The sequence below is a fragment of the Podarcis erhardii genome, assembly GCF_964252035.2.
Source record: "Podarcis erhardii genome assembly, chromosome: 10".
Taxonomy (NCBI): domain Eukaryota; kingdom Metazoa; phylum Chordata; class Lepidosauria; order Squamata; family Lacertidae; genus Podarcis; species Podarcis erhardii.
Window position 1 is genome coordinate 3,388,037 of NC_138500.1, and position 25,733 is coordinate 3,413,769.

Here is a 25,733-nt window from a genome sequence, read left to right on the forward strand (position 1 = left end):
CCCTAAAACCTCACCTGTGAAAGGAGAAGGAAGGAAGGCAGAGAAGAAAAAACGCTTCCTCTTGCAGGACAGAGTAGAACCTGTGGAACTCCCTCCCACAAGAGGCAGAGGCCACCAATAAAGGTAGTGTTAAAAGAGGAGGAGGAGAATTTGTGGAGGATGAGGAGATGGCAATGGGCAGCTCCTCTTCTCTGTCTCCCCTATAGGAGGGAGGCCTCTGGCCTGATCCTGCAGGGCCCGTTTTCTCCTCCAGTGCTCAGTTCCTCCAGATGCAAGCGTGGCCTCTGAGATTGCTGTGGGTTGGACTGGATGGTCCTTGGGGTGCCATCCACCTCTATAGTTCCATGAAAGCACCATTGGAGGTCTCACAAGCCAAGGCATTGAGAGCAGGAGAGGTCCTGCTGGAAAGGAAACAACCAGTGCAACTGTTTTAAAACAGGAGTCCAATGTGTTTGTTGTAGGGAGACTCAGTGGGGAAGGGTAGACCCCTGGATGCTGCCTTGATCTCCTTGGGCAAAGAGGTGGGAGAGAAATGCCCTTCATAAAGAGAGGCAGCCCAGCCAATCATCTGGCTGCTGTGTTTTGGACCAGTTCCGGAGTCGCCTTCAAGGCAGTTCCACCACCCCATCTGATGCAGAGCAAAGAGGACCAGGGCCATGTCCTCTCTGTCCCAAAAGGTCTGTGGGGTGGGGAACTAGCCTGAGCTGGACATGGGCCTCAAGAGACCAGGGTGGACCCAGGAGTGCCCTCAAGTATTCATGACTGGGGTGGGGGCATGTTAAGCAATGTAACATCATCATCCTCATTACTGTTAGTTCCCTGTCTGTAATCCGAATCTCCTAGAGCAGATTACAAAATTTAAAAAACCCAATAAAAACAGTTGAAAACACATTACAGTGGTACCTCAGGTTAAGAACTTAATTCCTTCCGGAGTCCGTTCTTAACCTGAACCTGTTCTTAACCTAGAGACCACTTTAGCTAATGGGGCCTCCTGCTGCCGCCGCGCGATTTCTGTTCTCACCCTGAAGCAAAGTTCTTAACCCGAAGTACTATTTCTGGGTTAGCAGAGTCTGTAACCTGAAGTGTCTGTAACGTGAAGCGTCTGTAACCCAAGGTACCACTGTACTCTCAAAGAAAGGCGAGTCCTACTTTATTTGCTTTTGAGTGCACACACAGATGCACCCGTCTTGCATGCTTGAGTAAAGCAACTTCAGGGCAGGAGGAGAGTAGGGGCCACGTGTAGAGCAATTCCCACGCTGAGGTCAAAAAACACACAGAGGCAGCAGGAGTTCTTCAGTAATAGTTTACTGAGCATTCAAAGCATACAGTTCTCAGTGGGTCACAAAACTTTGCTTCTGAGAGCAAATCCAGTTTCAGCAGTAAAAAAATACACCACACAGGATATCTAAGTCAGGCACACAAACCGGCAGAAGGGAGCAAGGGAGGAAAGAGGGTGGAACGACGCAGAGCAATGGAGGTGTGTCTTTCGCTTCCTGTCTTCTGGGAGGGAAGTCAGGAACTCGGCATCTGCAGGGGCTTCACGAATAAAAGCTTTCTGCCGGCTGCTTCCAGGCCAATGGGCATCACAGAAACACACACTGTGATTCTTGGTGTGTTGCCATATCAATTGTTTTTGAAAGGTTATCACAATGTGGTCTAGAAACCAGTATGGGACATTATATCACCCAGCAATCCAGATAAACCCTCTCCCCTTCTCTATCGAAAGGTACTTTACATCTTAGATTATAATCACATTGTTTGACATTGCCTTCTATATTTCATTACTATGCAGTTTTACACATAAATACCAGAACTTCACATACACAACATGTATTAAAGACTGATTTCCTCCTGAGTTCATTTCTGTGAAGAAAAGAGTGGACTCTGAGAGGAAGACCTCCAACACTCCATACATTTAAATGGGTTCTTACATGTGAGAGTCTCGGGATGTTCCTTAAACACTCCTTTGTAAATAAAGCACTTTTTGCAATCTTTTCATTTAAACAGCGTCTCCTCTCTGAGTTTGTTGATGGTTTGTAGGGTTTCAATACTTTGGCCACCTCATGAGAAGAGAAGACTCCCTGGAAAAGACCCTGATGTTGGGAAAGATGGAGGGCACAAGGAGAAGGGGACGACAGAGGACGAGATGGTTGAACAGTGTTCTCGAAGCTACAAACATGAGTTTGACCAAACTGTGGGAGGCAGTGGAAGACAGGAGGGCCTGGCGTGCTCTGGTCCAGGGGTCAGAAAGAGGCGGACACAACTAAACAACAACAAGGGTTTCAACTCCTAAAGTTCTTCCTGTCCGTGAGTCTGTTGATTTAGAACTTCCACTAGGACTGAACCTCTATCTACGTTCCTGATATTTCTAAGGTTTGTGTTTTGTGTGAGTTTGTTGACATAAATCAAGGGTTCCACTCTGACTGAAGCTCCTTAGACACTCCATACATTTAAACAGTTTCTCCACTGTGTGTCTGCTGATGTTTTCTAAGGTTTCCATTCTGACTGAATCTCTTTCCACACTCCAAACATTTAAATGGTTTCTCTCCTGTGTGAGTCCGTTGATGTGTTCTAAGTTTACCATTATCACTAAAGCTCTTTCCGCACTCCAAACATTTAAATGGTTTCTCCCCTGTGTGAGTCCGTTGATGTATATTGAGCTGTCCACTGTGACTGAAGCTCTTTCCACACTCCATACATTTATATGGTTTCTCCCCTGTGTGAGTCCGTTGATGTCTTCTAAGTGTTCCATTATCACTAAAGCTCTTTCCGCACTCCATGCATTTAAATGGTTTCTCCCCTGTGTGAGTCCGTTGATGTCTTCTAAGGGTTGCATTGAAATTGAAGCTCCTTCCGCACTTCAAGCATTTAAATGGTTTCTGCCCTGTGTGAGTCTGTTTATGTACATTGAGGTGTCCACTCTGACTGAAGCTCTTTCCACACTCCGTACATTTATATGGTTTCTCCCCTGTGTGAGTCTGTTGATGTCTTCTAAGGTTTCCATTGAAACTGAAGCTCCTTCCACACTCCATACATTCAAATGGTTTTTCTCCTGTGTGAGTCCAATGGTGTTTATTGAGCTGTCCACTCCGCTTGAAGCTTTTTCCACACTCCAGGCATTTAAACGGTTTCTTTCCTGTGTGAGTCTGTTGATGTGTTCTAAGTTTACCATTGTCACTAAAGCTCTTTCCGCACTCCAAACATTTAAATGGTTTCTCTCCTGTGTGAGTCCGTTTATGTCTTCTAAGGTTTCCATTATCACTAAAGCTCTTACCGCACTCCATACATATAAATGGTTTCTCCCCTGTGTGAGTCCGTTGATGTATATTGAGCTGTCCACTGTGACTGAAGCTCTTTCCACACTCCATACATTTAAATGGTTTTTCTCCTGTGTGAGTCCGTTGATGTCTTCTAAGTGTTCCATTATCACTAAAGCTCTTTCCGCACTCCATGCATTTAAATGGTTTCTTCCCTGTGTGAATCCATTGATGTCTTTTAAGGGTTGCATTGAAACTGAAGCTCCTTCCGCAAATCATGCATTTAAATGGTTTCTGCCCTGTGTGAGTCTGTTGATGTACTTTGAGGTGTCCACTCTGACTGAAGCTCTTTCCACACTGCATGCATTTAAATGGTTTCTCCCCTGTGTGAATCCGTTGATGTGTTCTAAGGTTTCCATTGAAACTGAAGCTCCTTCCACACTCCATACATTCAAATGGTTTTTCTCCTGTGTGAGTCCAATGGTGTTTATTGAGCTGTCCACTCCGATTGAAGCTCTTTCCGCACTCCATGCATTTAAATAGTTTCTCCCCTGTGTGAGTCCGTTGATGTGTTCTAAGGCTTCCATTATCACTAAAGCTCTTTCCGCACTCCATGCATCTAAATGGTTTCTCCCCTGTGTGAGTCCGTTGATGTCTTCTAAGGGTTGCATTGAAACTGAAGCTCTTTCCACACTCCAAACAGTCATATGGTTTCTCCCCTGTGTGAATCCGCTGGTGTAATTTAAGGTCTCCATTCTGACTGAAGCACTTTCCGCACTCCAGACATTTAAAAGGTTTTCCCCCCGTGAGAATCTGTTGATGTAAACTTAAGTGTCCATTTTGACTGAAGTTCTTCCCACACTCCCTGCATTGGAATCCTTTCTTGCCCTTGTGAGTCCGCTGATATGTTCTAAGTTTTCCACTACCGGTGAAACTTTTCCCAAACTCCATACCTATAAATGGTTTCTCCCCTGTTGGAGGTCGTTGATGTGAACTATGTGTGTTCATTCAATGAAGCATATTCCGCATTTCACACATTTTAATTTCTATTCCTAATGGGGGGGGAGAGAGATGACCCATCCCCTGGAGTTCTGTCTGTCTTCTCCATCTCCTTCTTCAGAGTGAGAAGAAAGGAAATCCTGTTTGGGTTTCAAGGAAGAGAACTAAGGGAAAGAGAACACATCAAGCTCCATTAGCTCCTCCTATTTCAACGTCTCCTACATTTCCTCACCTCCTACCCATGTTCCCAGTTTTTAGGAAGTGAAGTTGCCATGACAAATGATAGTAATTCATGAGCAACTTTCTAAATCCTCAATCAATGTTCATAAAGCAGCTTGATTTTTTAAAAGAATGGTGTGCTGTCTGATCTCGTCCCCGTCTTCAGATGCAGGACTATCCTAAAATGACACTGAAAAGCAGGATATTCAAGGCCAATAGATAAACTGTACTTAGTGGAATATGTAGTACCTTGAAAATGTAGTATTGATTCACTAATGGTCTGAGGTTGTGTTATTTCTGGGGACATGAATTTGTTCCTGTTCTGTCTTAAATAACATAATCATACGATGTCATGGGGTGTTAGGGGAGTGGTAGTTCCTTTGGTGGGGAAAATGTCATGCACCTTATGGGGTAATTTATCCACCATTGGTCCCCACCCTACACTCAGCTCTCATCTGTGGCTTCCAGAAGCTATCAGGATGGAATAGGGGCCACAATCCCAGGAACGGCTTCAACCGCCTGGCAAAACCAGGTGAGGATAGCTGCTGGGTCTCAAATCCTTGGTGTATTAGGGAATTCCAATGCAGGTGAAGAAAGGACTTGGTGGATGGAGAGGATGAGAACAACAGTGAATCCTACAGTCAAGAAGGCAGATTCCGCCCATGCTACAGAGGAAAGTGAAGGGCAGATGGGACTCGTCAACCAGGGAAGAAAGCCCATCGAGAAGGAAAACTCTAGTCGTAATACTTTGCTGCCTCGTGAGTTATTTTCAGGAGACGAAAAGGCAATTTAGGGAAACCTATACAAATCCAGAGTGGAGTCTCTCAGAGGGTTGGATTCTGTCCTGCACACCTCCTTCCAGCCACTCCTGCAGTCAAGCTGGTGCCTGACGTACTGCTCTGCTTTCCTTGGGAACATATTAGCCAGGCTGAGAAGGGGGTCTGGTTGTCTAGGCAGCCCAGGACCCCCAAACACACTGCCCAGGCTCACAGTGCTGCTAACACAGCAGTTTAAGGCAGAGAGATGAGCTCAGATCTGTGTATTAAAGTTTCTCCGATGTGGAACAAGGAAAACAGAAGCGCTATTTACATCATACATCAATTAAAAAGTATTCAGAATATTTGTCTTTTGAAGAAAAGACCACCAAGTATTGGATGGCCCCTTCATAGCTAATCAAAGTCTTGTGCCTGGAGCTTTTGGGGGTGCAGGAGCAGGAAAGCTTCTGCCACCCTGATCCTTCCAATTGGGATTCAGGCCTCATCATGCAACAGAAACTGCCCTGGTTGCGCTCGTTGATGATCTCTGATGCACTAGAGTCTGAGGGGAAAGCTGCTTAATATCATGCTTTTCAATGTCTATATGAAGCTATTTAATATCTGTATGAAGCTGCTGGGAGAGATCATCAGGGATTTTTGGGCTGGGTGTTCACTAGTATGTGGGTGATACCCAGCTCTTCTCGTCATTTAAATCGGAACCAGTGAAGGTGGTGAATGCCCTGTGTTGGTGCCTGGAGGTGGTTTGAAGAAGTATGGTGGCTAACAGATTGAGCTTGAATCCTGACAAGACAGAAGTACTGTCCCTGGGGAACAGGCAGTGGGCAGGTGTGGTGGACACCCTGGTCCTGATGGGGTAACTGTGCCCCTAAATAACCAGGTGTGCAGCCTAGGGGTCATTTTGGACTCACAGCTGACCATGGAGGCACAGGTCAATTCTATGTCCAGGGCAGCTGTCTAGCAGCTCCATCTGGAATGCAGGCTGAGACCCTCCTTCCCCGCAGACTGTCTGCATGCTCTGGTTATTTCCAGCTTGGTCTACTGCTATGTGGTGTAGATGGGACTCCCTTTGAAGGTGACCCAAAACTGCAAATGCATGGGAGCAGCGCCGACACCACATATCACTTCCTCTAAAGGATCTTACCTGGCTCCAAGCAGATTTTCAAGCACATTTCACACTGTTGGTGCTGACCTTTAAAGTGTCATGGTTGCATTTTCCAGGCAAAAAAAAGTATTGACCTAATGCAGGCTTCCTGAAACTCGGCAGTTTCCTTTCTGCTGAGAGCTGGTGGTGGGATAAGTTGCGATGAGGTTATGAAGAACCTTTCTTGTTTTGGGGAAACAGATGAAGGTGGTTTAAACTGGAGTGAGCCAGGCTTGTTATTCAGTCCCAAGGTTACTCTGACATTTAATATAAATTACAAGGCCGAAAGGCGCCTGGTCCCACTTCCTAGTCTGCTATTTCTCTACTCAGCTTGTGTGATTCTTACTTGAGTGCAGTTTTGGTATGCTAAGTTAGGGTTTTACGTAAGTTAAGTTTTTGCTATTTTTTGGATCCTGTTATGCTTCTTTGCCTTCAGTAATAAATTTATTTGCTGAATGAGATTGTTATGGAGCAGCAAGATCTGCAACCTACAGCCCTCAACAGCCTCGGCCCTGTAGACCTGAAGGAGCATCTCCCCCCAAATCTCTCAGTCTGGACAGGGAGGTGGTCCTTCGAAGGTCTTCTGCTGATTCCCCCCCTGCAAGAAGCGAAGTTACAGGGAAGCAGGCAGAGGGCGAGGAAATGGGCAACATTCTGACATTTAGAAGACAGCTGAAGGCAACCCTCTATCGGGAGGTTTTTAATGTCTGATGTTTTACTGTCTTTTATTTGTACTGGAACCAGGCAGTGGAAGAGAAACATAAAGATGGAGGCCTGAGAGAGAGGGAAAGGTTTCTGGCTGCTTCCTGGGTGGGACTGCGGAAGCGAAGAGCTGCTTCTGAGAAGGCCTCTCCCCTCCCCTCTTCCTGGACAGGGCAGGGGCTTATGGGGGCTCATGGGGTGGGAAGAGGATGGAGGTTGCAGGAAGGAGGGCTGGGGGGACACGACCCCACCCTCTGGTTGCAGGGGTGGCCGATTCCTGGGTGGGAGGGAGAAGCCAAGGCGGCCCCTCTAGAGAATCCCTATCTCCACCCCCCTCAATGCTGCCCTTCCCTGCCCCAGGGATGCTCCCCCTCCCCACTTCCTCAAATCCATCCCTCTGTCCCAGAGTCTCCCCTGCACCCAGAGGCCCCCTTGGCGCGGCTCACTCCTCACCCCCCATCTTTCCATCCTGAGGGGCCACCCCAAGACTATCAGAGGAGGGACAGGGGGGTCTCTATCCAGGCGTCCCTCATGCCCCTTAACCCTTTCATGGCCCGCCTTTCTCCATGCGGAGCCCACAGGGCCCCAGGGATGCCTGTGCGGGGGAAACGGGGCAAGGGGGCCCTCGTGGGAACCTCCTGGGTGGGGGCACTATGTCCGCCCCCGCCAGGGCGCCTAAGGGGCCAAGGAAAGCCCCCTTCGCAGCACACGTGCAGGGATGCAGGCCCTCCCCTTCTGGGGAGCTGGCGGGGGTCTCTGGGTCCTTTTCTCCCCTCTCCGCCCCCCGCGACCCCTCTACCTCTTTGTCCTCGCTCCCGATTCTTCTTTCCTGCAACATCCACGGGGGGGGGGTCCCTCCCATGACGCCCCGCCTTTCCTTTCCAAAGCGCGCTCCCCTAGAGCTACGGCGCAGAGCAGCAATTCGGAGTAGAAGCTCCACTTGCGGGAAAAGCAGGCAGTTTGGGAGGGGGGCTCTCTCCCCTCATTCCGGAAACAGAAGCCGGATTGCGAGGAGGAGGAAGAGGTGCAGCGCATGGTGGAGGGATTTGGGGTTGTGGGGGCGGGGTGAGAGGGGAATGTACCAGGAAGGGAGGAATTGGGGGGGGGGGAGCTGAACCCGGCAATCCATCTGCAAAGCGGGGTCCCCCCCCCTGCAATGTTTACGGAAACGGACCGGGAGCCAGTGAAGATTTCTTAGGACCCGTGTTCAGGGGCCAGCTGTTAGGGGGCCTTTCAGCTGCTGTCCAAAACTGGATGTATCCCTTGCCGAAGTAATCCATAAACCTCTCCTGCTCCGCCTTCTCGGGATGCCATTGGTGCGCGATGCTCCGGCTCTGGAAAAAGGGAGAGGCGTGAGTTGGGTGCGCTCGGCTTGCCAAGGGTTAAACGGAAACGAGCTAGATTACTAGACAGGAAAGTAAGACGGGGGGGGGGGGACAGGGTCCTCCAGAGCGAAAGCCCAACCCCTCCCTTTCCTGCAAGAAGTCGGGCATGTGGGGGTCCCGTTGGTTCGGCTCTGCAGAGGCTGTTTGGGGGCGCCTGCTGGGATCCGGTGAGTCTCCTCTCTCCCAGGATAGGGCCCATGGGGAGGGATGGGGTCCCAGCGCTGCATGGAAAGAGGGGGGCAAGTCAGGGCGCGGAGGGGCGCAGGAGGGCGGCAGCTCTGCTCTTCCTTTGCATGGATGCGCTGCTGGCCCCTTGGATCCAGGAGCGGGGAAATGCATGCAGAGAATGCCCATTCAGATGTATGGATCAGTCCCCTTTTACAATAGAGGTTGTCCGCGGATAGAAACATTCGGACATGAAATATACCCTGGCCCCTAAAACCTCACCTGTGCAAGGAGGAAGGAAAGGAGGGAGGGAGGGAGGGAGAGAGGGAGAGAGGGAGGGAAGAGAAAGCGCTTCCTCTTGCAGGGCAGAGTAGAACCTGTGGAACTCCCTCCCACAAGAGGCAGAGGCCACCAATCAAGGTGGCGTTAAAAGAGGAGGAGGCCAATCCGTGAAGGAGGAGGAGGACAGGGCGATGGGTGGCTCCTCTGCTGTCTCCCCTATAAGATGGAGCCCTTTGGCCTGATCCTGAAGGGCTCATTTTCTCCTCCAGTGCTTAGTGTTGGGGTGCATCCAAGGAATCCGTGTGCTGGGCAATCTCCAGTCCTTGGATCAGCATGAAACTGCAACCGGAGCTTCAGAAGCTGGGCATGCACACTCAGCAGAATAAACGCACAACAGAAGTGGCTGGAGAGGCATATGTGAGCAGATTTACAAGCAGTTTATTCAGCACACATCAGGAGAAAGGAATCATGTCTGCTCTCCTTCATGTCCAAAGCAAGACAGCATAAGCAAAATTTATACAGTGGTACCTCAGGTTAAGTACTTAATTCGTTCTGGAGGTCTGCACTTAACCTGAAACTGTTCTTGACCTGAGGCACCACTTTAGCTAATGAGGCCTCCTGCTGCTGCCATGCCGCCGGAGCACGATTTCTGTTCTCATCCTGAAGCAAAGTACTTAACCCGAGGTAATATTTCTGGGTTAGCGCTGTCTGTAACCTGAAGCCTCTGTAACCTGAGGTACCACTGTACACAAACAGAAGTTCCCAGCAAGCTGTGCTGGAGTGTAAACAGGCATGTGACACACAACAGTCATGCCTGTCCCTTAAGATGGAACGGAAATATTCTAACACTTAGTTCCTCCAGATGCAAGTGTGGCCTCTGAGATTGCTGGGGGTTGGACTAGATGATCCTTGGGGTGCCACCCACCTCTATAGTTCCATGAAAGCACCACTGGAGGTCTCACAAGCCAAGGCATTCAGAGCAGGAGAGGTCCTGCTGGAAAGGAAACAACCAGTGCAACGGTTTTTAAAACAGTATTCCAATGTGTTTGTTGTGGGAGGACTCAGTGGGGAGGGGTAGACCCCTGGATGCCACCTTGATCTCCTTGGACAAAGAGGCAGGAGTGGAAAGTCCTTCATAAAGAGAGGCAGCCCAGCCAATCATCTGGCTGCTGCATTTTGGGCCAGTTCCCAAGTCGCCTTCAAGGCAGTTCCACACAGAGAGCGTTGCAACCCTCCCATCTGGTGCAGAGCAGGGAGGACCAGGGCCATGTCCTCTCTGTCCCAAAAGGTCTGTGGGGGGGGGGACTAGCCTGAGCTGGACATGGGCCTCAAGGGACCATGATGGACCCAGGAGTGCCCTCAAGTATTCATGACTGGGGAGGGGGCATGTTAAGCGATGTAACATCATCATCATTATTGTTAGTTCCCTGTCTGTACAGTGGTACCTCGGGTTACATAAGTTTCAGGTTACAACTCTGCTAACCCAGAACTTTGCTTCAGGATGAGAACAGAATTTGTGCTCTGGCGGCGTGGCGGCAGCTGGAGGCCCCATTAGCTAATGTGGTGCTTCAGGTTAAGAACAGTTTCAGGTTTAGTACGGACCTCCAGAATGAATTAAGTACTTAACCCGAGGTACCACTGTAATCCGAATATCCTAGAGCAGATTACAAATTTTTTAAAAAACAGTTGAAAACACATCACAGTGGTACTGCAGGTTAAGTACTTAATTCCTTCCGGAAGTCTGTTCTTAACCTGAAACTGTTCTTAACCTAGACACCACTTTAGCTAATGGGGCCTCCCGCTGCCGCCGCACGATTTCTATTCTCATCCTGAAGCAAGGTTCTTAACCCGAAGTACTATTCCTGGGTTAGCAGAGTCTGTAACCTGAAGCGTCTGTAACACGAGGTACCACTGTACTCTCATAGAAAGGCGAGTCCTACATTATTTGCTTTTAAGTGCACACAAACACACCCGTCTTGCATGCTTAAGTACAGCAACTCCAGGGCATGAGCGGAGTAGCAGCAGGGTAGGGGCCACGTGTAGAGCAATTCCCACGCTGAGGACAAAAATACACACAGAGGCAGCAGGACTTCTTCAGTAATAGTTTACTGAGCTTTCAAAGCGTACAGTTCTCACTGGGTCCCCAGCGAGGCACAAAACTTAGCTCCTGAGAGCAAATCCAGTTTCAGCAGTAAAAAAAAATACAGCACACAGGATATCTAAGTCAGGCAGACATACCGGCAGAAGGGAGCAAGGGAGGAAAGAGGCTGGAAGGGCAAAGGATGTGTGTCTTTCGCTTCCTGTCTTCTGGGAGGGAAGTCAGCAACTCGGCATATTCAGGGGCTTCACAAAGCAAAGCTTTCTGCCGGCTGCTTCCAGGCAAATGGGCATCCCAGAAACACACACTGTGATCTGTGGTGTGTTGCCATATCAATTGTTTTTGGAAGGTTGGGACAATATATCGCCCAGCCCTCACTGACCACCAAGCAATCCAGATAAACCCTCTCCCCTTCTCTATTGAAAGGTACTTTACATCTTAGATCATAATCACATTGTTTGGCATTACCTTCAATATTTAATTACTATACAGTTTTACACATAAACACCAGAACTTCACATACACAACATGTATTAAAGACTGATTTCCTCCTGAGTTCATTTCTGTAAAGAAAAGAGTGGACTCTGAGAGGAAAACGTCCCGTTCTCCATACATCTAAATGGGTTCTTCCATGTGAGAGTCCCTGGATGTTCCTTAAACAATCCATTGTAAATAAAGCACTTTTTGCAATCTTTTTATTTAAACTGCTCCTCCTCTTTGAGTTTGTTGATGGTTTGTAGGGTTTCAACTCCTAAAGTTCATCCTGTCAATGAATCTGTTGATTTAGAACTTCCACTAGGACTGAACCTCTATCTACTTTCCTGATATTTATAAGGTTTGTGTTTTGTGTGAGTTTGTTGACATAAATCAAGGGTTTCACTCTGACTGCAGCTCCTTCCACAGTCCATACATTTAAACAGTTTCTCCCCTGTGTGTCTGCTGATGTTTTCTAAGATTTCCATTTTGCCTGAAGCTCTTTCTGCACTCCATGCATTTAAATGGTTTCTCCCCTGTGTGAGTCCGTTGATGTCCTCTAAGGTTTCCATTATCGCTAAAGCTCTTTCCGCACTCCATACATTTAAATGATTTCTCTCCTGTGTGAGTCCGTTGATGTTTATTGAGGTGTCCACTCTGACGGAAGCTCTTTCCACACTCCATACATTTAAATGGTTTCTCCCCTTTGTGAATCAGTTGATGTTTTCTAAGGCATCCATGATCACTAAAGCTCTTTCCGCACTCCATACATTTATATGGTTTCTCCCCTATGTGAATCCGCTGGTGTAATTTAAGGTCTCCATTCTGACTGAAGCATTTTCCACACTCCAGGCATTTAAATGGTTTATCACCTGTATGAGTCCGTTGATGTCTTCTAAGCTTTCCATTATCAGTAAAGCTCTTTCCGCACTCCATGCATTTAAATGGTTTCTCCCCTGTGTGAATCCGTTGATGTTTTTTAAGGTCTGCATTCTGACTGAAGTACTTTCCACACTCCAGGCATTTAAATGGTTTTCTCCCTGTATGAGTCTGTTGATGTCTTCTAAGGTTTCCATCATGAGTAAAGCTCTTTCTGCACTCCATGCAATTAAATGGTTTCTCCCCTGTATGAGTCCGTTGATGTGTTCTAAGGTTTCCATTGAAACTGAAGCTCTTTCCGCACTCCATACATTTATATGGTTTCTCCCCTGTGTGAATCCGTTGATGTATATTGAGGTATCCACTATGAGTGAAGCTCTTTCCGCACTCCATACATTTATATGGTTTCTCCCCTGTGTGAATCCGCTGGTGTAATTTAAGCTCTCCATTCTGACAGAAACCTTTTCCACACTCCATACATTTAAATGGTTTCTCCCCTGTGTGAGTCCGTTGATGTTTTCTAAGGTCACCGTTCTGACTGAAGCTCTTTCCACAATCCAGACATTTATATGGCTTCTCCCCTGTGTGAATCCGTTGATGTGTTTTAAGGGGTCCATTGTCACTAAAGCTCTTTCCGCACTCCTGGCATTTAAATGGTTTCTCCCCTGTGTGAATCCGTTGATGTGTTCTAAGGTTTCCATTATCAGTAAAGCTCTTTCCACACTCTATACATTTATGTGGTTTCTCCCCTGTGTGAGTCCATTGATGTGTTCTAAGGTTTCCATTGAAACTGAAGCTCTTTCCACACTCCATGCATTTATATGGTTTCTCCCCTGTGTGAGTCCGCTGATGTAAACTTAAGTGTCCATTCTGACTGAAGCTCTTTCCACAATCCATGCATTTAAATGGTTTCTCCCCCGTGTGAGTCCATTGATGTCTTCTAAGTGCATCACTCCGATAGAAGCTCTTTCCACACTCCAGACATTTAAAAGTTTTTTCCCCTGTGTGAATCCGTTGATGTAAACTTAAGTGCCCATGTTGACTGAAGTTCTTCCCACACTCCCTGCATTGGAATCCTTTCTTGCCCATGTGAGTCCGCTGATTTGTTCTAAGTTTTCCACTATCAGTGAAACTTTTCCCACACTCCATACCTTTCAGTGGTTTCTCCCCTGTTGGACGTCGTTGATGTGAACTATGTGTGCTCATTCAATAAAGCATATTCCACATTTTAGTTTCTATTCCTCATGAAACCAAAGGTGACCCATCCCCTGGAGTTCTGACTGTCTTCTCCATCTCCTTCTTCAGAGTGGGAGGAAAGGAAATCCTATTTGGGTTTCAAGGAAGAGAAGAAAGGGAAAGAGAACACATCAAGCTCCATTAGCACCTTCTCCTATTTCAACGTCTCCTACATTCCCTCACCTCCTACCCATGTTCCCAATTTTTAGGAAATGAAGTTGCAATGTCAAATGATAGTAATTCATGAGCAACTTTCAAAATCCTCAATCAATGTTCATAAAGCAGCTTGATTCTTTAAAGAATGATGTGCTGTCTGATCTCGTGCCCGTCTTCTGATGCATGACTATCCAGAAACGACACTGAAAAGCAGGATATTCAAGGCAGATAGATAAACTGTACTTAGTGGAATGTGTAGTACCTTGAAAATGTAATATTGATTCTCTAGTGGCCTAAAGTTGTGTTATTTCTGGGGACATGAATTAATTCCTGTTCTGTCTTAAAGATCATAATCATACAATATCATGTGGTGTTAGGGGAGCGGTAGTACCTCTGGTGGGAGAAATGTCATGCACCTTATGGGGTAATTTATCCACTATTAGCCCCCACCCAGCACTCAGTTCTCACCTGTGGCTTCCAGAAGCTGTCAGAATGCAACAGAGGCCATAATCCAAGGAATGGCTTCAATCAGCCGGCTAAACCAGGTGAGGATAGCTGCTGGGTCTCAAATCCTTGGTGTATTAGGGAATTCTGTTGCAGGTGAAGGCAGGCCCTGGTGGATGGAAAGGATGAGAACAACAGTGAATCCCACAGTCAAGAAGGCAGATTCTGCCCATTCTGCAGAGGAAAATGAAGAGCAGATGGGGCTCATCAACCTGGGAAGGAAGCCCATCGCGAATGAAAACTCTGGTCATAAAACTTTGGTGCACTCCTTCACTTCCTTTTGAGTTATCTTCAGGAGAAGAAAAGGCTATGGAGGGAAACCCACACAAATCCAGAGTGGAGTCTCTAAGATGGTTGGATGGTGTCCTGCACACCTCCTTCCAGCCACTCCTGCAGCCAAGCTGGTGCCTAACGTACTGCTCTAATTTCTTTGGGACCATATAAGCCAGGCTGAGAAGGGGCTCTTGTTCTCTAGGCAGCCCAGGACCCCCAAACACACTGCCCACTGCTAACACAGCAGTTTCAGGCAGAGAGATGAACTCAGACCTGTGTATCAAAGTCTCTCTGATGTGGAACAAGGAAAACAGAAGCGCTATTTACATCATACATCAATTAAAAAGTATTCAGAATATTTGTCTTTTGAAGAAAAGACCACCAAGTATTGTATGGCCCCTTCAAAGCTAATCAAAGTCTTGTGCCTGGAGCTTTTGGGGGTGCAGGACCAGGAAAGCTTCTGCCACCATTATCCTTCCAATTGGGATTCAGGCCTCATGATGGGACTGAAACTGTGCTGGTTGCGCTGGATGATGATGCGCTAGAGTCTGAGGGGAAAGTTTTTTCCTGGTTCTGCTAGATCTCTCAGTGGCTTTGGAGACCTTTGGCCATGGTGTCCTACTGGACCCTCTAGGGGAGCTGGGGGCACTGCTGTACAGTGGTTCCCCTCCTTCCTCCTGGGCCGTGTCCAGAAAGTGGTGTTGGGGGATGAGTGTTCTGAACCCTGGGTTCTCACTTGTGGGGTGCCTCAGGGCTCCGTCCTATCAGTCATGCTTTTTAATATCTATATGAAGCTGCTGGGAGAGATCATCAGGGGTTTGGGCTGGGTGTTCACTAGTATGTGGGTGATACCCAGCTCTTCTCGTCATTTAAATCGGAACCAGTGAAGGTGGTGAATGCCCTGTGTTGGTGCCTGGAGGTGGTTTGAAGATGGATGGTGGCTAACAGATTGAGCTTGAATCCTGACAAGACAGAAGTACTGTCCCTGGGGAACAGGAGGTGGGCAGGTGTGGAGGACCCCCTGGTTCTTATAACCCTAAATAACCAGGTGTGCAGCCTAGGGGTCATTTTGGACTCACAGCTGACCATGGAGGCACAGCTCAATTCTGTGTCCAGGGCAGCTGTCTAGCAGCTCCATCTGGAATGCAGGCTGAGACCCTCCTTCCCCGCACACTGTCTCACCAGAATGGTGCACGCTCTGGTTATTTCCGGTTTGGATTACTGCTATGTGGTCTACATGGGACTACCTTGAATGTGACCCAGAAAGTGCAACTGAATGGGAGCAGCCACCGAGACCACATATCACTGCTCCTAAAGGATCTTACCTGGCTCCCAGTACATTTCCAAGCACAATTCAAACTGTTGGTGCTGACCTTTAAGTGGCATGGCTGCAGTTTCCAGGCATAGAAAAGTATTGATCTATTGCAGGCTTCCTGAAACTCGGCAGTTTCCTTTCTGCTGAGAGCTGGTGGTGGGATAAGTTGCAATGAGGTTATGAAGAACCTTTCTTGTTTCATGGAACCAGATGAAACTGGTTTAAACTGGAGTGAGCCAAGCTTGTTATCTAGTCCCAAGGTTACTCTGACATTTAATAGAATATAAATTACAAGGCCGAAAGGCGTCTGATCCCACTTCCTAGTCTGCTATTTCTCTACTCTGCTTGTGTGATTCATACTTGAGTGCAGTTTTGGTATGCTGAGTTACGGTTTATGTAAGTTAAGTTTTTGCTATTTTTTGGATCCTGTTATGCTTATTTGCCTTCAGTAATAAATTTATTTGCTGAATGAGATCGTTATGGAGCAGTAAGATCTGCAACCTAAAGCCCTCAACAGCCTCGGCCCTGTAGACCTGAAGGAGCATCTCCTCCCAAATCTCTCAGTCTGGACAGGGAGGGGGTCCTTCTGCTGATCCCCCCCCCACGAGAAGCGAAGTTACAGGGAATCAGGCAGAGGGTGAGGAAATGGGCAACATTTTGACATTTAGAAGAGAGCTGAAGGCACCCTCTATCGGGAGGTTTTTAATGTCTGATGTTTTAATAATAATAATAATAATAATAATAATAATAATAATAATAAATAAATAAATAAATAAATAAATTTTATTTATATCCCGCCCTCCCCAGCCGAAGCCGGGCTCAGGGCGGCTAACAACAATCAAATAATCAAACAATGAAATAATCCAACATTCTAAAAACATTTCATTATAAAAATTAATTAAAATCAAATTAATGGCAACCGTTAAGCAAATTCTGTGCAGGTTGCCAGAGGAGGGAGGCAGGCTGCGCCCTGACCAAAGGCCTGGTGGAACAACTCTGTCTAGGGCCCTGCGGAAAGATGTCAGGTCCCGCACGGCCCTAGTCTCTTGTGACAGAGCGTTCCACCAGATTGGAGCTGCAGCCGAGAAAGCCCTGGCTCTAGTTGAGGCCAGACTAACTTCTCTGAGGCCTGGGACCTTCAGGATGTTTTTATTTGCAGACCGTAGGTTCCTCTGTGGGGTATACCAGGAGAGGCGGTCCCGTAGGTACGAGGGTCCTAGGCCGTATAGAGCCTTAAAGGTTAAAACCAGCACCTTAAACCTGATCCTGTACTCCACCGGGAGCCAGTGCAGCTGGTATAGTACCGGATGAATGTGATCTTGCAGCTAAGACCCCATAAGAAGTCTCGCCACGGCATTCTGCACCCGCTGGAGTTTCTGGGTCAGTCTCAAGGGCAGCCCCACGTAGAGCGAGTTACAATAATCCAGTGTGGAGGTGACCGTCGTGTGGATCACAATGGCTAGGTCAGGGCGAGAGAGATAAGGGGCCAACTGCTTAGCTTGGCGGAGATGAAAAAATGCCGCCTTTGTTATAGCTGTAATGTGCGCCTCCATAGAGAGGGAGGTATCGAAGATTACACCCAAACTGTTAACGGACGGTGCTGGCACTAATTGCACCCCCGCAAGAGATGGGAGTTGCCCCCTCAATCCCATATCATCCCGTCCCAGCCAGAGGACCTCTATCTTCTAAGGATTTAACTTCAACCGGCTCCCATGTAACCATCCAGCCACAGCTTCCAAACATCTGGTCAGTGCATCTGGGGCCGAGTCAGGATGGCCATCCATCAACAGATAGAGTTGGGTGTCATCAGCATACTGATGGCAACCCAGCCCAAAACTCGGGACAAGCTGGGCGAGGGTGCACATAAAGATGTTAAAAAGCATCGGGGAGAGTATCGCACCCTGAGGCACTCCACACACCAAGGAGTGGCGCGATGACAATTCCCCTCCAAGTGCCACCCACTGTCCCCGACCAGAGAGAAACGAGCGCAGCCATTGAAGGACTGTGCCCTGGATCCCCACGTCGGCAAGGCGGTCGTCCAGGAGTTCATGATCGACCATGTCGAAGGCTGCTAACAGGTCTAGAAGAATCAGCAGCCCCGACCCGCCTCGATCCAGCTGCCTGCGAAGATCATCTGTTAGGGCGACCAGAGCTGTCTCGGTCCCATGACCAGCGCGGAAGCCGAACTGGAATGGATCCAGAGTCGATGTTTCATCCAGAAACCTACCAAGCTGTTCAGCAACCGCTCTCTCAATCACCTTACCCAGGAACGGAAGATTCGAAACCGGGCGGTAATTGGATAAATCTAAGGGATCTAATGATGTTTTCTTTAAAAGCGGGCGCACCACTGCCTCCTTCAGTTCCCTTGGGAATGTCCCGGTGCCAAGGGACAAATTGATGATATCCCCCAGGGGGGCCCGCACCTCGTCTGGACACGCTCTAATCAGCCAAGACGGGCACGGGTCAAGAGGACAAGTGGTGGGCTTTCCAGCTCGGAGGAGTCTGTCCACATTGGCTGGGGATATGCGGTCAAAGTGGTCCAATACTGGACCCGAGGACAGTCGAGGGGCCTCCAGTTCCTTTATTGTATCCAAATTGGCAGGGAGGTCATGGCGGAGCAACAGGACCTTCTTCGCAAAAAAGCTTGCAAATGCCTCACAGCTGTGTGTCAGATTGTTATTTAAATTTGGCTGTCCTTCAAGGGACGTTAAAGACCTAATTATACTAAATAATTGCACCGGGCGAGAGCTAGCGGATGCAATGGAGGCCAAGAAGTAAGACTTCTTAGCAGCCTTCACTGCCATCTCATAGGTTTTCATAAAAATCCTATAAGATGTTCTTGAGGCTCCGTCACGGGCACCCCGCCATACTCCCTCTAGCCGCCTGAGGTCCCGCTTCATTTTCTGGAGCTCCTTGATAAACCAGGGAGCCCGGTTTCTGCGGGGTCGCAGAGGGCGCTTAGGTGCGATCTCATCGATGGCTGCCAGGAGCTGGGTATTCCAGCCCTCAACAAGCTCAGTCAATGAGTCACCAGGGGGAGAAAGGTCCTGCAAGGCTTGGCGGAATCTATCAGGGTCCATCAGCCTCTGCGGGCGAGCCCAAATCGGCTAACCACCTAAGCAGGGTGGGGGTGGAAAGTCAATCCTGGCTTTCAGAGCGTAGTGATCAGACCATGGCACCTTCATCGAAGGAGACATGATCACATCTATACCTATGCCAAAGATCAAATCCAGTGTGTGGCCTGCTTGATGTGTGGGGCCCGAAACAAACTGGGAGAGCCCTAGTGTCGCCATGGAAGACACCAGGTCCAGAGCCTGTGAGGAGGGAGTGGCATCAGCATGGATGTTGAAGTCCCCCAATACCAATAGGTTAGGGAACTCCAAGGCCCAGCCGGCCACCGCCTTCAATAGGCCTGACAGGGTGGCTGCTGGTGCGCTAGGTGGCCGGTACACCAGCCAGACAGCCAAGCTCACTTCGGAGCCCCACACTAGGCCAACACATTCAATGCTGGGGATTGATGGCGATGGTAGAGCCCTGAAAGGACAATCTTCCCGGATTAATAATGCCACCCCTCCCCCCCCCGGCCCACAGTCCGCGACTGGTGGAGGACGAAGAAACCCGGGGGCGCCATCTCTCGTAAGGTAACAGTTTCCCCTTCACGCACCCTTTGTCTCCGTCACACAAGCCAGGTCGACCCCCTGCGAGGTAAAGAAATCTCGCAGGGTGGCGGTTTTGTTGCCTATAGACCTGGCATTGCACAACACCAGTGACGGATAATAATAATAATAATAATAATTTATTATTTGTACCCCGCCCATCTGGCTGGGTTTCCCCAGCCACTCTGGGCGGCTTCCATAAAAACCAGAAATACATTAAAATATCACAGATTAAAAACTTCCCTGAACAGGGCTGCCTTAAGATGTCTTCTGAATGTCAGGTAGTTATTTATCGCTTTGACATCTGATGGGAGGGCGTTCCACAAGGCGGGTGCCACTACCGAGAAGGCCCTCTGCCTGGTTCCCTGTAGCTTTGCTTCTCGTAATGAGGGAACCGCCAGAAGGCCCTCGGCGCTGGACCTCAGCGTCCGGGCAGAACGATGGGGGTGGAGACGCTCCTTCAGGTATACTGGGCCGAGGCCGTTTAGGGCTTTAAAGGTCAACACCAGCACTTTGAATTGTGCTCGGAAACGTACTGGGAGCCAATGTAGGTCTTTCAAGACCGGTGTTATGTGGTCTCGGCGGCTGCCCCCAGTCACCAGTCTAGCTGCCGCATTCTGGATTAGTTGTAGTTTCCGAGTCACCTTCAAAGGTAGCCCCACGTAGAGCGCATTGCAGTAGTCCAAGCGGGAGATAACTAGAGCATGCACCACTCTGGCGAGACAGTCCGCGGGCAGGTAGGGTCTCAGCCTGCGTACCAGGTGGAGTTGGTAGACAGCTGCCCTGGATACAGAATTGACCTGCGCCTCCATGGACAGCTGTGAGTCCAAAATGACTCCCAGGCTGCGCACCTGGTCCTTCAGGGGCACAGTTACCCCATTCAGGACCAGGGAGTCCTCCACACCAGCCCGCCCCCTGTCCCCCAAAAACAGTACTTCTGTCTTGTCAGGATTCAACCTCAATCCATTAGCCGCCATCCATCCTCCAACCGCCTCCAGGCACTCACACAGGACCTTCACCGCCTTCACTGGTTCTGATTTGAAAGAGAGGTAGAGCTGGGTATCATCTGCATATTGATGGACACCCAGTCCAAACCCCCTGATGATCTCTCCCAGCGGCTTCATATAGATGTTAAAAAGCATGGGGGAGAGGACGGAACCCTGAGGCACCCCACAAGTGAGGGCCCAGGGGTCTGAACACTCATCCCCCACCACCACTTTCTGAACACGGCCCAGGAGGAAGGAGCGAAACCACTGTATAACAGTGCCCCCAGCTCCCAGCCCCTCTAGACGGTCCAGAAGGATGTTATGGTCGATTGTATCAAAGGCCGCTGAGAGATCCAGCAGAACTAGGAAACAGCTCTCACCTTTGTCCCTAGCTCGCCGGAGATCATCAACCAGCGCGACCAAGGCAGTTTCAGTCCCATGATGAGGCCTGAATCCCGATTGGAAGGGATCCAAATGGTCCGCATCCTCCAGGCGTGCCTGGAGTTGTTCAGCAACCACGCGCTCAATCACCTTGCCCAAGAATGGAAGATTTGAGACTGGGCGATAGTTGGCCATACTGGCCGGGTCTAAAGATGGGGTTTTTTAAGAAGCGGTTTGATGACCGCCTCTTTCAGCGGATCTGGGAATGCTCCCTCACAGAGAGAAGCATTCACCACCCCACAGAGCCCATCGCCCAGCCCTTCCCGGCTTGCTTTTATTAGCCAGGATGGGCAAGGATCCAGGAGACAGGTGGTTGGTTTCACGCGTCCAAGCAGCCTGTCCACATCCTCGGGGGTAATGGATTGAAATCGATTCCATGCAACTTGACCAGACAGAGCTCTAGCACTCTCCCGCCCCAGCCCTGCTCCCACGGTGGTGTCTAGCTCCTTCCGAATATGAGTGATTTTATCTGCAAAAAACTTTGCAAAATCGTTGCAGGAGATCTTGGGGTCTTTACAAAGCCCCGGTGGTAAAGGTGGTTCCATTAAATTACGAACCACCTGAAAAAGTCTCCTGCTACTATTTTTTGCAGATGCAATAGAGGCGGTGAAGAAAGTCTTCTTCGCCGTCGCTATCGCCACTTGGTAGGCTCGACGTTGAGCTCTAACCTGTGTCCGGTCAGATTCGGAGTGAGTTTTTTGCCACCGACGCTCTAGCCGTCTCAGCGATTGTTTCATCGCCCTCAGCTCCGAAGAAAACCACGGAGCTGTCCGGGCTCCATGCAATCGGAGAGGGTGCTTCGGAGCCAGACAGTCGATAGCCCTGGTTAACTCCGCATTCCAGCGGGCCACCAGGGAATCAGCTGAAAGGCCATCAACATGGGATAAGGCATCCCCTACCACTCTCTGGAAACCATTTGGATCCATTAAGTGGTGGGGGTGGACCATCCGAATTGGTCCCACCTCCCTGCAGAGGGGAAGGGTCGCGGAGAAGTCCAGTTGCACCAGGAAGTGATCTGACCATGGCACTTCTTTTGTTTCACTTTTACTTAGTGTCAGATCACCCACGTCACTAGAGGTGAACACCAGGTCTAAGGCATGTCCATGACTATGAGTTGGGCCAAACTTATTCAGGGACAGCCCCATGGAGGCCATGCTTTCCACGAAGTCCCGAGCAGCCCCTTGTAAGGTCGTGTCGGCATGGATGTTAAAATCCCCTAGGACAACCAAACTAGGTGTCTCCAGGAGAAAATCCGCCACGACCTGAAGCAGCTCAGACAGGGAATCCTTGGTGCAGCGGGGAGGTCGGTACACCAAAAGGAATCCTGTACTGCCCCTATTGCCCAACTTCCAGAACATGCACTCAGAAAACTGGATCTTCCCAGTAGGACGCCTGGTGCAAGCTAGTGACTTCCTAAAAATCACTGCAACCCCCCCTCCCCGCCCACATGACCTGGGTTGCTGTGCGTAAGAGAAACCTGGTGGGCAAGCAGCGGCAAGGACAGGCCCATCTGCTTCCTCCAACCAGGTCTCTGTCACACATGCCAGGTCAAGTCCTCCATCCACAATCAGGTCGTGGATGGCAGTGGTTTTATTCTTCATTGACCTGGCATTACACAGCAACACCTTCAGGTCATGTAGGTTTCCCCTGTTGATTCCAGTATCCATCTGGTCAAGGCCAGACCCGGAGGCAGGGATAGTCTTCAAACAACGACTAAACCTGCCTCCTCGGTAATGACATGGTCTGGTCTTAGCGTAACTCCGCCTCCTGCCCATGATCACCGAGATCGGATGTCCCAGTGCTTCCCCCCCTGTGGAACTTGTCCCAGCCATCGTGATGGCTGGGGCCCCACTCCCAGGCAGCCCTGATCTAGCCCCTTCAAAACAAAACATAAACTATACAGAACCAATAAAACAACAACAACAACAAAAAGGAACAGACGGAGGTGAGTAATCCTTGCTCATCCTACCCTCCTCCCTCGGGATGGGGCGCAGATTGGAAGGGGTAGGAGCATATCCGTATCTCGATCCCCTTCGCCTATAACATCTGCCCCACTGTCTTTTATCTCTACTGGAAACATGCACTGGAAGAGAAACTTAAAGATGGAAGCCTGAGAGAGAGGAAAAGGTTTCTGGCTGCTTCCTCGGTGGGATTGCGAAAACGAAGAGCTGCTTCTGAAGAGGCCTCTCCCCTCCCCTCTTCCTGGACAGGGAAGGGGTTTATGGGATGGGAAGAGGATGGAGGTTGCAGGAAGGAGGGGTGGGGGGACACGACCCCCCCCTTTCCAGGGATCCCTCTCTGGTAGCCTTGAAGGGGTGGGAGAGAGAAGCCAAGGCGGCCCCTCCAGAGAATCCCCGCAGGTGCCACCATGGAAAAGTCTCCCCAAAGTCTGGTCTTCCTATCTCCCCCCCCCATTGCCAAACTTCTCTGGCCCAGGGATGCTCCCCCTCCCCACTTCCTCGACTCCCTCTGTCCCAGAGTCTCCCCTGCAGCCAGAGGACCCCCTTGGCGCGGCTCACTCCTCACCCCCCATCTTTCCATCCTGAGGGGCCACCCCAAGACGAGCAGATTAGGGACAGGGGGGTCTCTATCCAGGCGTCCCTCACGCCCTTTAACCCTTTCATGGCCTGCCTATTCCATGCGTAGCCCACAGGGGGAAACGGGGCAAGGGTGTCCTCGTGGGGAATCCCTGGGTGGGATCATGCTCCACGTCCGCCCCCGCCAGGGCGCCTAAGGGGCCAAGGAAAGCCCCCTTCCCAGCACTCGTGCAGGGATCCAGGCCCTGCCGGTGGTGTCCATGAAAGGCGCTTTGGGGACCTGGCGGGGGTCTCTGGGTCCTTTTCTCCCCCCTCCTTCCCCCACGATCCCTCTACCTCTTTGTCCTCGCTCCCGATTCTCCTTTCCTTTCCTGCAACATCCACCGGGGGGGGGGGTCCCCTCCCATGACGCACCGCCTGTCCTTTCCAAAGCGCGCTCCCCTAGAGCTACGGCGCAGAGCAGCAATCCGGCGCAGAAGCTCCACTTGCGGGAAAAGCAGGCAGTTTGGGAGGGGGGCTCTCTCCCCTCATTCCGGAAACAGAAGCCGGATTGCGGGGAGGAGGAAGAGGTGCAGCGCATGGTGGAGGGATTTGGGGTTGTGGGGGCGGGGTGAGAGGGGAATGTACCAGGAAGGGAGGAATTGCGGGGGGAGGAAGGTTTCCTCCCTCCCTTCTTCGTTCAGGGGATGAGGAGAGCTGGGGAGGGGCTGATCCCGGCAATCCATTTGCAAAGCGGGGTCCCCCCCCCTACAATGTTTACATAGCAAAATCCTTCCCTCCCCTTTCTTGACTCCAGATTCTTGACGCCAGAATCCATCATGGCAGACCCGTTTCATTCAGGCATAGAGATCTGCTCATTTGGACCAGTCTGCTTGGATCATATGGATCATGCACGATGTCATACCCATCTCACGGAGGGGGGGCTCAGGAAGAATCTCCTGCCACGTGACTGGGGGAGTCTGGGGGCTGACGGGGGTCAGACAGGGCTGCTGTTTTGCTCTCCTTACTATTTCAGCTCAGCTTTACTGGCAGAAGTTACATTTCATCAAGAATTGGGTGGATTCATTGAGGAAACGGGGCTAAGCGAAAGCATCCGTTGTAAAGAGGCAAACGTGTATACTTTGTTACCACCCAGTGAGTTGTGTTGCAAAGGCCATTTGCAGAAAGGCTCCTATTGTATCACCTGCGGCTACAAGTTTTGGTCTTTTTTCGTAAATGTGTCTGCGGGCTGAGACCATTTAGGTCTTTCAAGGTCAGCACCAACACTCGGAAACGGACCGGGAGCCCATGAAGAGTTCTTAGGACCCGTGTTCAGGGACCAGCTGTTAGGGGGCCTTTCAGCTGCTGTCCAAAAGTGAATGTATCCCTTTCCGGAAGTAATCCATAAACCTCTCCTCCTCCGCCTTCTCGGGATGCCATTGGTGCGCGATGCTCCGGCACTGGAAAGAGGGAGAGGCGTGAGTTGGGTGCGCTCGGCTTGCCAAGGGTTAAAAGGAAACGAGCTAGATTCCTAGACAGAAAAGTAAGACGGGGGGGGGCAGGGTCCTCCAGAGCGAAAGCCCAACCCCTCCCTTTCCTGCAAGAAGTCGGGCGTGTGGGGGTCCCGTTGGTTCGGCTCTGCAGAGGCTGTTTGGGGGCGCCTGCTGGGATCCGGTGAGTCTCCTCTTTCCCAGGATAGGGCCCATGGGGAGAGCGGGGGTCCCAGCGCTGCATGGAAAGAGGGGGGCAAGTCAGGGCGCGGAGGGTCGCAGGAGGGCGGCAGCTCTGCTCTTCCTTTGCATGGATGCGCTGCTGACCCCTTGGATCCAGGAGCGGGGAAATGCATGCAGAGAAAGCCCATTCGGATGTATGGATCAGTCCCCTTGTATAACAGAGGTTGGCCGCGGATGGAAACAATCAGACATGAAATATACCCTGGTCCCTAAAACCTCACTGGTGCAAGGAAGGAAGGAAGGAAGGCAGAGAAGAGAAGAGAAAGCGCTTCCTCTGGCAGGGCAGAATAAAACCTGTGGTACTCCCTACCACAAGAGGCAGAGGCCACCAATAAAGGTGGTTAAAGGAGGAGGAGGCCAATCTGTGGAGGAGGAGATGGTGATGGATGGCTCCTCTACTCTGTCTCCCCTATAGGAGGGAGCCCTCTGGCCTGATCCTGCAGGGCTCATTTTCTCCTCCAGTGCTTAGTGTTGGGATACAGCCAAGGAATTGGGGGCAAATGGCAGGCCCCCTGCTGTGCTGGGCAATCTCCAGTCCTT

General features: G+C 50.1%; 2 protein-coding genes across 4 annotated transcripts in view; both read right to left on the reverse strand.

Moving 5' to 3' along the window:
* Positions 1–24,063, reverse strand: part of LOC309351857 (uncharacterized protein) — a 32,694-nt gene extending 8,631 nt beyond the window's left edge. The window contains exons 1-3 of one of the 3 annotated variants that reach the window (XR_014160974.1): positions 23,818–24,062; positions 14,238–14,382; positions 13,714–13,972 (exon numbers count right to left, since the gene is read on the reverse strand). Coding sequence is in view for 1 of the 3 variants with exons in the window: in XM_081879979.1 (XP_081736105.1) it covers positions 11,937–13,583 (1,647 nt within the window). In the remaining 2 variants the exon portion in view is untranslated. The other 2 variants (XM_081879979.1, XM_081879980.1) reach the window with 2 other exon arrangements.
* Positions 2,276–8,138, reverse strand: LOC309351842 (uncharacterized protein). The gene is made up of 2 exons (XM_081879940.1): positions 7,894–8,138; positions 2,276–4,420 (listed from the first exon to the last, which is right to left on the reverse strand). The coding sequence occupies exon 2, from the start codon at positions 4,263–4,265 to the stop codon at positions 2,451–2,453; it is 1,815 nt and encodes a 604-aa protein (XP_081736066.1). The 5' UTR covers positions 4,266–4,420; positions 7,894–8,138; the 3' UTR covers positions 2,276–2,450.
* Positions 24,064–25,733: the final 1,670 nt, after the last annotated feature.

Coding starts and splice junctions, on each gene's coding strand:
- LOC309351842 (XM_081879940.1), bottom strand. CDS start 4,265: ATGAACACACATAGTTCACATCAACGACCTCCAACAGGGGAGAAACCA.